Source organism: Anopheles nili, chromosome 3 (genome assembly GCF_943737925.1).
Source record: "Anopheles nili chromosome 3, idAnoNiliSN_F5_01, whole genome shotgun sequence".
Taxonomy (NCBI): Eukaryota; Metazoa; Arthropoda; class Insecta; order Diptera; family Culicidae; genus Anopheles; species Anopheles nili.
In genome coordinates, this window is record NC_071292.1 from 54,684,626 (window position 1) to 54,697,561 (window position 12,936).

General features: G+C 39.2%; 4 protein-coding genes across 4 annotated transcripts; 2 read left to right on the plus strand and 2 right to left on the minus strand.

Moving 5' to 3' along the window:
• Nucleotides 1-66: 66 nt before the first annotated feature.
• LOC128725759 (vacuolar protein sorting-associated protein 53 homolog) lies at nt 67-3,018 on the minus strand. The gene is made up of 4 exons (XM_053819527.1): nt 2,229-3,018; nt 1,637-2,147; nt 1,293-1,571; nt 67-1,227 (listed from the first exon to the last, which is right to left on the minus strand). Exons 1-4 carry the CDS (start codon nt 3,016-3,018, stop codon nt 120-122), a joined length of 2,688 nt encoding a protein of 895 aa, XP_053675502.1. The 3' UTR covers nt 67-119.
• Nucleotides 3,019-5,855: 2,837 nt separating this feature from the next.
• On the plus strand, nt 5,856-6,781 carry LOC128723117 (valine--tRNA ligase-like). Its single transcript, XM_053816826.1, has 2 exons — nt 5,856-6,535; nt 6,611-6,781. The coding sequence occupies exons 1-2, from the start codon at nt 5,981-5,983 to the stop codon at nt 6,659-6,661; spliced, it is 606 nt and encodes a 201-aa protein (XP_053672801.1). The 5' UTR covers nt 5,856-5,980; the 3' UTR covers nt 6,662-6,781.
• LOC128723116 (coatomer subunit epsilon) lies at nt 6,717-8,228 on the minus strand. Its single transcript, XM_053816825.1, has 4 exons — nt 7,851-8,228; nt 7,501-7,775; nt 7,248-7,416; nt 6,717-7,181 (listed from the first exon to the last, which is right to left on the minus strand). The coding sequence occupies exons 1-4, from the start codon at nt 7,950-7,952 to the stop codon at nt 6,807-6,809; spliced, it is 921 nt and encodes a 306-aa protein (XP_053672800.1). The 5' UTR covers nt 7,953-8,228; the 3' UTR covers nt 6,717-6,806.
• Nucleotides 8,229-9,021: 793 nt separating this feature from the next.
• On the plus strand, nt 9,022-11,967 carry LOC128726633 (armadillo repeat-containing protein 8-like). Its single transcript, XM_053820449.1, has 9 exons — nt 9,022-9,045; nt 9,442-9,862; nt 9,959-10,644; nt 10,737-10,808; nt 10,890-11,117; nt 11,177-11,359; nt 11,471-11,614; nt 11,684-11,841; nt 11,913-11,967. The coding sequence occupies exons 1-9, from the start codon at nt 9,022-9,024 to the stop codon at nt 11,956-11,958; spliced, it is 1,962 nt and encodes a 653-aa protein (XP_053676424.1). The 3' UTR covers nt 11,959-11,967.
• The last annotated feature ends 969 nt before the right edge of the window (nt 11,968-12,936 follow it).

Genomic DNA, 12,936 nt, shown 5'->3' on the forward strand with positions numbered 1-12,936 from the left:
TGTACATGAAGCGCATAGAAAATAAGATTCTTACATTTGCATTTGGTCATTTTAAAGATTGATAATTTTATGGATATTCATTCTATTACGCTCTTGCTTGATAAGTAATAGGTCCCGTACTAGTTTGGTAGTCTATTTTTGATTAAATTCTCTATCTTTTTAATTCTTCCCTTGTCCATCAGCGAGTCTCCCAAGGCCATTATACTGGAACCAGCGCCACTTATCGCAGCTGCAGCAGCCGCTATTTGCTGCGACTGGATTGGATTCCCAGAAGACGTTACTTCGGTGAGTTGTGCAATGTTTCCAATATCACCAGAGAAAGCTAATGTAGAAGATGATGTTTGAATTTGTTGCTGCAGCTGGGGACAAGCACGTTTGTAGGCTTCAACGAGTTGCTGTTGTTCAATTTTTCGTACATTTTTCATCTCAAGTATCTTATGAAATTCAACAACATTGCTCTCGGGCATTAGTTTCAGATATTGCTCGATATATAGCGGCGCTGGGTGAACTGGCTGCATCACGACCTTAATAATCATTTCTGCTTTTGCCATACCTTTCACGACTACCTTCGTGTAGCTGGCTGGAGGTTTTCGCTGCACTTGTGAGCCTATCGAGGGCAAATCCATTAGCACTGTTTTTAAACTATGGGTATCGAGAAGCAACTGCTCGCACCCAAGAATGTTACCACTGGCTGAAGCGGAAGCTACATTATTTGCCCCCTCGGAAATACTAGAGCTCGAGGCACTCGCAACTAAAGCCGCTGTTCCTGAAGCGGACGATGATCCAGATGAGGTTGGACGCAACCGATAGAGCGTATTAATGTACTTTGGAATAAATGAGTTGACTAACTTATGGCAAAACTGCGTGTAATACTTGCGGCTGTTTGCTAAATTATCCCGTATCACCGGAACCGTTTGTTTGAGATTTGTTATAATTTGATTAACGAATCCACTTTGATCACCCACGTTGCTGATGCTGTGCCAAGCAATTTTCGTCATTAGTAGCAACGACTGCTCGCAGGCGGCATCAAGGTCGTGCACAAGCAATTGGATGCAGTTGGAAATTATACGATGGTAGACGTCTTTCTCATCCGCCAGATCTACCTTGGCAATAAATTGTTTATCAATTTTCTCCTTCAGCTTGTCTTCCAACTGTTGTACTGTTTCTAGACAGTATTCGGCAGTAGCCAAGATATAGCAGATTTTACGAGCATCTTCCGTTGAATATCTAAGAATGAGTTAAATATCATCGTAACTGCATTCTCAGAAAAATTTCTATTTTAAATATATTACCTCGGCGTTTCACCTTCCTTCAAGAAACTATGTATCACCTGCCCAGCTGCAGTGGATAGGTTTTGGAAGTCTTTCGTTAACAATGACATGCTGGAACTTATCGTAGATGTTGTTGAGTTTGGCGGTTGAGGTTTCGGAATACGAGCTTCTAGTACTTTGCTAGCATATTCGCGAAGATATTTTTTAAAAATTAATACCAACTCATACATCGGTTTTTCGTTGCTGAGTTGCATGCACTGCACCATGCACTTTTTGTAGAATACAAACAAATCAGCACAACTGAAAAAAAGCAAAAGAAACTGTTAATTTTGCTCAAGATGAACTGAAACCTTTCATAGACATACTTAGGTATGATACCAGGATTGATTTCCTTAGGGACTACCATTTGTTGATTTTGTTGTGTGAACTGATCAATGAGCAATTCTAAATCTCGATCTATACTGTCCGTATAAATGTCGAGATACGGTTTAAAGCAACTACCGATAAGATTAATGAATGAATCACGTTCTATTCGCACTTCTTCACTGGTGGCTTCTACTAGCGTGGTACCATTGAAGCGTTTATCTAATAGCTGCTCAAAATTGGCCGTTTTCTGGATGGCAAATAACAGTAACTTTACGTCCACTTCTGTTCTACGGCGTGCGATAATTTTAGACAGCTCTTCACGGGTTATGGTACAAAATTGTACTGTGATACGCTCGGACACTTCCCAGTCCGGCGGGAAAACAGGTCCATACTTTTCTTCGAAATCTAACAAATGTCGTTTAACCCAGGCATATCTTTTATCGATTTTATCCAGCCATGCAATGTCTTGATTTTCGTGAAACAGCTGAACGTATTCCTGCAGTTGAAGATCTAACATAGAAACGACAGGTTATTCGTATATTTTTTCAAATACCTCACCATTAAATGTTCCTTTAATAATTCAATACTTACTGATGAACCATTTGAGAATGTTCTTTTTGACGGGTTTGTCCAGCACCGAAGCAACTTGACATGCATCTTTCAGCTGCGTTATCGTCATTCGATTCGTGTTGCTATGGCTCGTTGGTGAGAAAAAATTCTTAAAGTCGTCGGTAATTTGTGTGGCCAATTCGGATTGAATTTGCTGCACCTGTGCTGAGAGCGTTTGAATTTGTGAAATCTCCGAGTATTGCTGGAAATGCTGATTGACTTCGATAATCGCCTGAAGCGGATTGAGAACTTCTCCGTACTGTCGTCGTTCTGAAAGCCTTTTCAGATTTTCGACACCACCTACGAGCATGTGAAGGTGGTTGAGAGTTGTGATGGCGTAGGTGAGATTGTTTTTTGCCGAATCGAGTTGTTTAATATCACGCGTTATTTCCTTCACCATGTCCTCGGTCTTTTCTGCGCGATTTTTGATGTCGGTAATGAGCGTAAATAGCTGCGTGAGGGAGAGTTGTGCCTCCTTCAGAGCTACACGGCCATTCTCGCCCGTGTTCACTTGACCACGTACAACGCTGCGAATATTATCGTCAATCAAGCTGATGTCGTACTCCATTTTCGAAATCACTTCGTCAATGTTGGATAAGGATTGTTCGTTCGGAAACAGCTGGTTGATATAATCTGTGGGATTGAAATCCGGTTGGTCCAGTGGATCAGAGCTTTGTAGTACCTGCTCAATTGCTCTTTGTACTTCTTCCGATAGTACGATTTCGTTGATGTGATCTTTTTTAGAGTCATTTTCTTCCTCCACCAGACTCATCTTGCAATGAAACAAATTCGCTGCTTTAGTTAAACAAACAATTTCCAATATTGCATACTAAAACTACACGTAGTATCAAAACATTCGATTGTCAATCCAATCTGGTGAAATCAATTATCAGCTGGAACAAATGAAAAGGTTGCGCAATGAGATGTGTCAAAAGGACCAAGGTTACTTATCAATTGTGAGAAAGGACGAAATTAAATTTAACTTAAAATATCGCAAAAGTATAATTTTAATCATTAGTGTGAAATAATAATTGTTGGATTGTTTAGCTTATAATTGCGTTCGACCGATTTCTTTTGGAAAAAAATTGTAAATATTGCTTACTGTCAAATATATTAAAACGGTGGGGGGTGTCCGCAGTTCGTGTTTTGAATTTAGCCGGTCTTTCTCATATGCATAAATATTTACTTCTAGGGGCGTAAGATGCTCCGTGTTTTTCATCAAAACACCGGTAGACTAGGCAAACCTAAGTGGACGGGATGTGATCGTATTGTTGGATATATTAGCATAAGAAAATATGGGTTCAAACAAGGTGACAAGCGATGAAGAAGATATGATCAGAGTTTCAGTAAAGACTCACTTTCTCTGTTGATCATATTTGTAGATATTGCCTCAGCGTACAAACCATCACTTGTAGAAGCGGATTGTTTAACCGGGACGGTGCCTAAACTACCACCCGAATTTGGAAATCCTAAGTTAACATCTTCGCAATCTTTCAACTTACTTCTTCCGCCACCTAACGTAACCGGAGAACTTCATTTGGGTCATGCGCTCACTTGTGCTATACAAGATGCGCTGGTGAGACACGCGCTCCAGTCGGGTCGTCGAACAGTATGGATTCCCGGGATGGACCATGCTGGAATAGCCACGCAAGTAGTTGTTGAAAAACGGCTTTTAAAAGAACAACATCTTACTCGTCACCAACTGGGAAGGGACAAGTTCCTAGACGAGGTAATGCGATGGAAAATGGAAAAGGAAGATAACATTCGTCTGGCCCTTCAAAAATTGGGATGTGCGCTAGATTGGGATAGAGAGTACTTTACGATGGATCAAGATCAATCGATAGCGGTTAAGGAAGCCTTCGTGCAGTTGTTCGATAAAGGACTCGTGTATCGGGATCGTACTTTGGTTAACTGGTCCTGTACGCTAGAATCTGCTATTTCCGATGTGGAAGTTGAAAATCTAGAAATAGAAGGTCCAACGCAGTTGTCAGTACCAGGGTACGATAGTAATATTACCTTCGGCCGAATGGTGGATATAGCCTACAAGGTACAAGGATCTACGCAAGAGATCGTAGTCTCAACGACCCGTCCGGAAACTTTTCTAGGAGATGTGGCAGTGGCTGTGCACCCAGATGACGGTAGATATTGTCATTTGCAAAACAAAGCTACATTCCTCTGGCATCCAGTGCGAAAGGAGGAAATTCCTCTTATATTTGATGCTTCAGTTGATCGATCCTTTGGAACTGGAGCGGTTAAAATAACCCCAGCACATGACCGGTTCGATTTCGAGGTGGCTCGAAGACATCAGTTAACGACTATCGAAGTCATAGATGAACGAGGTATAGTGCAGAAGCATTTTGGTTCCTTCTCGGGATTACCCCGGTATGCAGCTCGTGAAAAAATAATTGATTATTTGGCTCGGCTTTCGTTACTGCGTGGAATCAAACCTCATTCAATGCAATTGCCACTTTGCTCGAGATCCAAGGATGTAGTGGAGCTTTTGCTGCGACCACAATGGTTCGTACGGTGTAAAGAAATGGCTCATCGAGCAGTGAAAGCGGTGCAAGAAGGCAATCTTAAGATTGTTCCAAAGACGTTCGAACAGGAATGGTTTCGTTGGCTGGACAATTGCCACGATTGGTGTATTTCCAGACAACTTTGGTGGGGTCATCGAGTTCCTGCATTTCGCTTACAAAAGAGTAACGCCAAAGAACAGTGGATTGCTGCACGATCGATTGAGGAAGCACGAGAAAAATATGCTGCAATTCATGCAAATGAAGAGCATGGTTTTGCTCCCGAGTCGGTACACTTGGAGCAGGACAGTGACGTCCTTGACACGTGGTTTTCTTCTGCGTTGCTTCCATTTTCTAGCAACGGTTGGCCGAAAAAGCTACCGCCCGAACAGTACCCATTACAGCTGATGGAAACGGGCCACGATATATTGTTCTTTTGGGTAGCTCGTATGGTGATGCTCGGACAGGAATTGACTGGCGAGCTTCCATTCGGAAAAATTCTCCTGCACGGCATCATCTGCGATGAGTTTGGACGAAAAATGTCGAAAAGCCTTGGAAACGTGATTAAACCAGATCATGTAATAGATGGAATTTCTTTAGAACAACTACAAAAAGAAACAACTGAGTCCTTTCATCGGGGTATTTTGTCAGAATCTGAAATGACCAAATCTGTCACTGGGCAGCGTAAAATGTTTCCCCATGGCATTCCGGAATGTGGTATTGATGCGCTACGCTTCACGCTATGTTCCGCTAACATAAAAAACCATTTCATCCATTTCAACGTCCAGGAAGCTTATACAAATAAACTGTTCTTCAACAAAATTTGGCAAGCCACACGGTACACTCTCAGTAGTCATCAGCGATTCGCTGCCTCTGAAGCTATATATGATTTGACGAATATGGAACAGTTTAAGCATACTTCATTAATGGATCGTTGGGTTTTAAGTCGTCTAGGAAACACGGTTAAACAATGCCAGACAGCTTTTCAAGGATATAATTTTCATATCGCTACGGCTGCATTAAAAACATTTTTCTACAGCAACTTTTGTGATGTTTATTTGGTAAGTGTGTTAGATGGATCAGAGAAGTTTTTTTTTCTACCTTTTATACATGATTTATTTTTAGGAAACTACAAAAATTGCCATAAAAGCAGAAAATACCTCTGCGGCAGCGGTACACTGCGCTGTATTGAAATATTGTCTTGCTGTTGGCTTACAACAGATGGAACCGTTTGCTCCGTTTCTTACCCGTGAGCTTTTAACATATTTATCACCAACGGCTGCTGCAGCAACGGAGTTATCCAGAACCACATGTTGGATTGATTCCGAACTTGAGGACAAAATTGATCGTATGCTGCATATTTGTCAGCATGTCAGACAATTGAAAAATGAATTCACACCTCCTATCGTACGAAAGCATAAACCGATCGTTCACATCCACGCCAAAAGTAAGGAACTTACAGCTTTGCTCGAAGAACAGAGAGATATTGTGCAACATTTGACGCTTTGCAACGGTGTACTTCTGCACTCAGACCGTAGTTCATTTAATAGTCAACCTTTCGTAGTTAAGTGTGCCCCGAGTCATGATTGTTTGATTGGTATTGTAGCCGAATCATTAGAGTCGCTGCTTGTAAACCAGCAAAGTGCTGCTAGCGATGCTAACAAAAAAATATTGATAAAATTAGACGCAGAAATTGAGAAACTTCAAAAGACTATCAATAACGACGGTTACCAAAAGTCGGCCAGCGCAGAGGTGCAGAAACGACATAACGAAAAAGTGAGATACGAATCTTTTGTTAAGTCGGGTATATGTAAAAAAAATGTTTACGTGGTCATTTCTTTCTTTTTCTAGCTTAACAGACTGTTGCAACAAAAGGAAGAAATGTTTAAAATCACAAACTAGACGGCATGATCCAATTCTAGCCCAAATCAAAAGGTATTGTCATCCTCCTCTACCCTTGAAGCGTGTTTCTATTCGAAAATAGTTATTTCTTATAATTTGTTAGAATACATGTATATGAATTCGAAAAAGTAGGATATTATATCATTTAAACAACTATTTCATCTATTGGTTTAGTGTTGGAAGGACCAAATTGCAGCACAAGACGGTCAAATTCTGCCTGTCGCTTATTGTAAGCTGTCACTAGACTGCTGCCCTTGTGCTCCTCAAGAATCTGTGACAAATACCGACTAAACTGGCTGTTATTTTTATCCTTCTGTTGAGATAATGCCAGCAAGTTAATCAACGTATCGTAGTTGTTGGGATCGCGGTTCAAACATTCGCGCAGCACTTGTTCTGCTTCTTCGTATTTCTGTTGACCAATATAACACACGGCTTGGCCATTGAGTAGCAAAAGTGTAGGCGAGAATTTATCACATAGATCCTGGAAAATGAAGAATGCGTCCTGCAATTTTTCACCTCCCTGAAATTATCAAATTAAAAGTTTCACTATTTAAACGTAGATGATATGATTGTAGATAATATTTACAATTTGAATGTTCACCCAAGCTTGTGAAAGCTGAGTGAGAGTAGCATCATCGTCCATTCGTTGCATCACCGTGAGAACATTTTCCTTTGCTAAATCCACCCGCGACATCTTCAGAAGGCAGTGTATGTGCAGTGATAACAATTCGAGATCTGCGTTCATGGCCATCTTCCTGGTTACAACCCTAAAACCAAAATTCAGGAAAAAACAGACTTTTATAAAAAAAAGTACCTATTTTAGCTTTTGCTTTACTTACTTTATAGCTGCTTCGTAATTTTGTTCATTGCAATAAATAATTGCTCCAACAACGCTCCAGATGACGTGTAATTCGTCGAAGTTTTCTTGAAACTTTTCATCGAAAAACGCCACAACCTCTTCCATCCGAGTGTTATTAGACATGTACTCGGCTAGGTAACGCAATGCCAACAATGGTGTTTCGTTTGTAGATTTTATTTCATCGAGTACCACACGATACTTGTGTTGAGCTATGTAAGAGCGGTACATATATATATCTTTTTCCAAAGAAGGTTTCTGAAAGCAACATACGTCCATATGATACTGATTACAACAGAACTTTGCAATACGTTTTCGAATGGTAGGACTTACCGAAATTTTGTTACACTCATTTATGCATGTTTGATAGTTGCCGATGTAAAATGCATTCTCCACATCCATGAGTTCGGAAACTTCATTATTTGAACGATTCATTTTGGTATAGGTCTATGATTCCGGAAAAATCACTTACAGTAGTATCAAACACGATGAATGACGTGGATAGAAGTTAACGTTTCTTCTGCTTCTTCTTTTAAGAAAGGAATGTATCAGATTTTCCTCTTTTGAATAGGACTTATTTTACCAGATTTGCAATAAACCATACGACCCTTTTTAAGCAATTCGAGTACTTGAACGATCTAGCAATCTTTTCTACAAGTGTACAGCGTAATCACGATCCAAATCTCGTTAAATTTTATTCTCGTTTTGTCGACTGTAATTAACGTTTAACAATATTTTTCACTTTTACATGACAACTATTATGACAGTCAATGTCTGTAAACAGTGAAACAATAATTGTCAGGGTTCGGCAATCGTCTTGGATGGTGAGGCAAATTACCTTCATTTTAGAATTGCGATCTGATATTCAAATAGCTATATATAATATATAGCTTGATTTTTGGATTTTTTTTCATGCAAATTGCAAGGCTTGAATCTATGAAAACTTAATATTCAATAGTTTAGCTTAAATAAGTATACTTTAGAATATTCAAAAATCATTTCATGCCAAAATTTATTGAATGTCGGAATTTAACGATAAAACCATTGGCTCAAAGGCTGTAACAAACTATTTTCAACATAGCACAGTATATGGTATCAGCAACGGTTTAAAATATGACGGAATAGGAGATTGAATCCATTGATGTCGGATTCGACACTTGTTTTGTCAATGTGTGTATGTACGATTGTTTTGGTCGGTATTTTCGTTGGTGATGATTATTGCGATTTTTTAATATAATATTGATTTGAAACCCTATTTTCATAAATTCACATGATTTAGTAAATATCAAGTCACCGTGGAATAGTAGGGGAAGTCCCAGGAAGCTGGATTCCCTTGCCGTATCGTATTATAACTTCGAGCTCGAGAAGAAGAAGAAGATCTTCATTGAACCGCGATAAAATAACCTACTGTATATCCGGAAACACATTTTAGCCCGGCAAGTTTTCACCGTAAGCCCTTGGATTTGGTAAACGAACGGACGGATTTTAGTTACACGTTTTAAGGATGGAGCCGTTCACCTGCTTCATGGTAAGCTTTTGTTCTCCGGTTCCGGCGCATTTGGTGCGTAGTAACTGTGCCACTACTATTTAGAATCCTCCAGGCAGTGTTTTGTGAGATTTCCACTTCTAGAATTAAAGTCAAATCTATTGGTGAATTGTTGTTTCTTGTTTCAACGCAAACAGTGGCTCCAGAAAGCAATATAATGTTATTTTAATGAGCGCATCAGACCAATAGAAGTGGACGATAAAAACACACTTTAATGGTATTTTTTATAACCTCAAAATCACAGGTCTATAAACAAAAACCAAACTCAACTTTCTCCTGGATCAACTTTTAGTAGATTATCGTAAACATTCGTTAAACAAACAACTTTACCGCTATACACTGTATTGACTGACATTTTTTGCTTTCTGTGTTAATTAGGATGTGGAAAATTCGCGCTCTTATATTGACGAACTTTATTCGGATGAGAATTACAAATGCCAGCAGGCGATCATCTGTTTGAAAAATGCCGTCATTGGTTCGAACAAGAAAAAAGGCTCCATCATATCGCAGGGCATTGTGCCGAGACTAATTGCTTTGCTATGCAATGCAACAAAACCGCTGCAACTCCGTATCGATGCCGGTATCGTGCTAGGATCCCTTGCAAAGGGCACCGAGTCGCAGGTTCATTCCCTAATGCGTTTCAATACTGTTGAAGTTTTGATTGCAATAGTTTTCGATCCCAACACGGACGAACGATTGATGGAAACATGCCTTGGTGCATTGCAGACGATTGTACAGTACCCGTTTGCACCATTGGATTTAATCCATTCGGATATTAACAATATTAAGCGATTGATTAGTGAGTATTTGCGAGAACAATTTATCTATAATATTTCAAAAATTACTTGAAATTATTTAAAAGATTAATATTTGTTGATTTTTTTTTGTTTTTCAGAAATAGCATCACCTACCAGTAGTTTTGCGTGCCAGACGTATGTCGTAAACATTTTCGTTCCTCTTTGTCACTCCTCGCATCAACAGAAGAATCTATGCCAAGCGGAGGTAATACCTTTTCTCGCCCGTCTGATGACCTCCGAAAATACATCGCTGCAAGTACCTGCATTGAAATGTTTAGCAGCGATGTGCTTCACTAACAAATCCGTCTCGAACATCGTCCATTCGACCTATCACGGCGACCGTTCCATTCTGGATATTCTGACGACCTTGTTATCTCGAACAAGGGACGTACAGGTACAGCTCTCTGCAAGTCGTTGCCTCACATACCTCCACCGTTCCGGTTCATTACCGGCAGAGGACTATCGGATCGTTTATAAAACCTTGCCATGCCTGGCACGTCTTTGTTCGGACGAGTTTGAGGAAGATACGAGAGCAACAGCCGCGGAAACACTTGCATACCTAGCGGAAATTGATTCGGAGTTACAACGATTGGCAGCAATCAGTAATCATTTGATAGCCTCACTTGCAAATTTAGTAAAATTTCCTCTAAGCATGTCTAGACAAGGCGCCTTTCGTTGTTTTGCTTCTCTCGCAGCTAATGACGAGGAAATACGAAAGCGCATCATTGAAATGGATGGTTTAATGGAGGAGGTACTAAGTGGATTAAAAGATTGTTATCCGGAGGCAAGTATTCAAGTGCTTGGATTTGTTACATATATTATGGATATTCTGGAAAACGATGAATGCTAACACATTATTTTGCTTATGTGTTCCAGGTCCGTCTATCAGCAGTACGATGTCTTCATTCTTTGTCACGCTCTGTACAACTTCTTAGAACAACTTTTCAGGTAAGACGATTTTCGGCTATTTTTTGTACATATTAAGCGTATAACATATGAATCGTTTTATATCTGTATTCCTTTTATTAGGATCATTCGGTGTGGCGTCCATTGATGGATTTGCTGTCTGGAGATCCCTCCCTCGAGTTACAAACTGTTGTAACTTCAACCATTTGTAACCTTCTACTAGAATTCTCACCTGCCAAGGAACCAATGCTCGAATCCGGTGCCGTAGAAATGCTTTGCGAGCTTACTAAACATCCCGATCCAGCGCTAAGGCTAAATGGAAGTTGGGCTCTAATGAACATGGCCTTTCAAGTATGTATTGTACATGGGTGTATTTTAGTTATGCTTTTTTAATCGTTTATTATTTATAGGCCGAACAGCACGTAAAAACGAAAATAATTAACACACTAGGAACGGGTAGAATATTCCAATTGCTTGGCGATCGGGATGAACGTGTCATTATGAAGACATTGGGCCTGCTACGGAATCTTTTGAGCAATACTCTGCATATCGAAACAATAATGTCGGAACATTCGAGCGAAGTTTTAAGAGCGGTAAGTACACAAACCTATATGATTATATCAATCATATAAATATATGATTGTCACAAAGAAAGCGCGAAACCCACAAATTTCTGGTATTAATTTTTATTTCCATCCCTCCAGGTAAGTCTTGTGTTAGATGATCCACATCCACCAGAAGTGAAGGAGCAAGCTATAATAATCATAGGTAACATAACGGCTGGGGCACGCGATGAAGATTACGTGTTGCAGGACGAAAAGATTGTCAAAAAGATCAGAGATTTTTTGGTAAATCATCCTTTACAAACCCATCTGGAGTACAAATAATTTATACATCTCTCATCTTCTTGCTTAAAGATCGCAAATGACAATAAATTACAGATGGGTGCTGTGTTTGTTGTTCGAAACCTTCTAGATAAGAGCGGTCGGCAGCATATATTACGACAGTGGGGGTTTCTTGAAAATCTAGAACAGTTGCTACACATGACACCGCAACACTCGCAGTTCTATGAGGAGTATGTATGCAAATGTCATTCATGAGTTCTACTAGTTATCATCATATTTTCTTTTTTTTTTCTTCTTTTAGCATACGAGATGAAATTTTAAGGTTTGATTACTCGGAAGATCATTGAATGTCAAAGGTTGCTGTTTTTGTTATAATTTCTTTTGCTTTTATGCATTTCCTTTAACGTGTTATACGCAACAATGCAGTTGTGCATTGGCGTATGTATTTCCGCTCTATCAATTCCATCTACCGCCTTACAAACCAATCAAAATGTGAGTGTTAGGCAAGGGCGATTATGTTCTATTATTTCCCTCTTAAAACACTACATTTATGACATTTCTCCTAAAATCCTTTCTTAACCTTAGTTATTTCTAGTACATATTCAAAATTATCGTGCTAAACCAGGGGCATTCAAACATTTTGTCCTAAGAATAGCATTCATCAAAAATACTGTAGCTGGGTGATGCACGTCACATGTGATGTTGTGAAAAATACTAATAACTTTTATTTCCATGTGTATATCTAAATTTTCTGTGCGGTTGAGAGACAATCACAGAAACTATCGTTTCTTTGTACACAGGTTTCTTTAGGCTCAATAACTATAAATGTTATTATTCTGTCTGATTATAAACTCTCTCCAGGCTTGAGTTTTGAAAACTCTGTTAAGCGGATCAGTTTCTCAATTGATTCTGGAGGGTGATTTGAACGCGATGAACAAAAACAAAAACTGTTTCTGCACTCATGTGAAACACAATATAATAGCAGTTTAAAGATAAATCAAACTCATCCTGCTTTGTAGTGTTCTTTTCCAAAAGTGAAAAAAAGATAACTTTTGAATGCAAGTTTGTCATGAAACATTATTCTCTCCGTCAGACTCCTGCAATTATTTGATAATATTGACAAGAATCGCTCTCAAACCAGAATGAAGGGATACTGAAAGTAATAATTAAATATTTTCTCCAGTGTCGCTAGGCGTTTGTTAAGTTTATTCTAATTTTATTAATTTATTTAGGAAACTATGTCAGAAATGAACAAAAACACTAGTAAACTTTTCCACCATACTGTACAGATACTTATTAGTAGAGATTTTTATGACATTCAGCAC

Excerpts from the sequence above, each read along its gene's own strand:
- LOC128725759 (XM_053819527.1), bottom strand. The coding sequence starts at position 3,018 with ATGAGTCTGGTGGAGGAAGAAAATGACTCTAAAAAAGATCACATCAAC. Across the intron at positions 1,572-1,636 it reads AATCCTGGTATCATACCTAA|TTGTGCTGATTTGTTTGTAT; the intron begins GTATGTCTATGA and ends GCTTTTTTTCAG. Across the intron at positions 1,228-1,292 it reads AAGGAAGGTGAAACGCCGAG|ATATTCAACGGAAGATGCTC; the intron begins GTAATATATTTA and ends ACTCATTCTTAG.
- LOC128723117 (XM_053816826.1), top strand. The coding sequence starts at position 5,981 with ATGGAACCGTTTGCTCCGTTTCTTACCCGTGAGCTTTTAACATATTTA. Across the intron at positions 6,536-6,610 it reads AGAAACGACATAACGAAAAA|CTTAACAGACTGTTGCAACA; the intron begins GTGAGATACGAA and ends TTCTTTTTCTAG.
- LOC128723116 (XM_053816825.1), bottom strand. The coding sequence starts at position 7,952 with ATGAATCGTTCAAATAATGAAGTTTCCGAACTCATGGATGTGGAGAAT. Across the intron at positions 7,776-7,850 it reads ATGAGTGTAACAAAATTTCG|AAACCTTCTTTGGAAAAAGA; the intron begins GTAAGTCCTACC and ends TGTTGCTTTCAG. Across the intron at positions 7,417-7,500 it reads AATTACGAAGCAGCTATAAA|GAAGATGGCCATGAACGCAG; the intron begins GTAAGTAAAGCA and ends GGTTGTAACCAG.
- LOC128726633 (XM_053820449.1), top strand. The coding sequence starts at position 9,022 with ATGGAGCCGTTCACCTGCTTCATG. Across the intron at positions 10,809-10,889 it reads TTCTTAGAACAACTTTTCAG|GATCATTCGGTGTGGCGTCC; the intron begins GTAAGACGATTT and ends TCCTTTTATTAG. Across the intron at positions 11,842-11,912 it reads CACTCGCAGTTCTATGAGGA|CATACGAGATGAAATTTTAA; the intron begins GTATGTATGCAA and ends TTCTTCTTTTAG.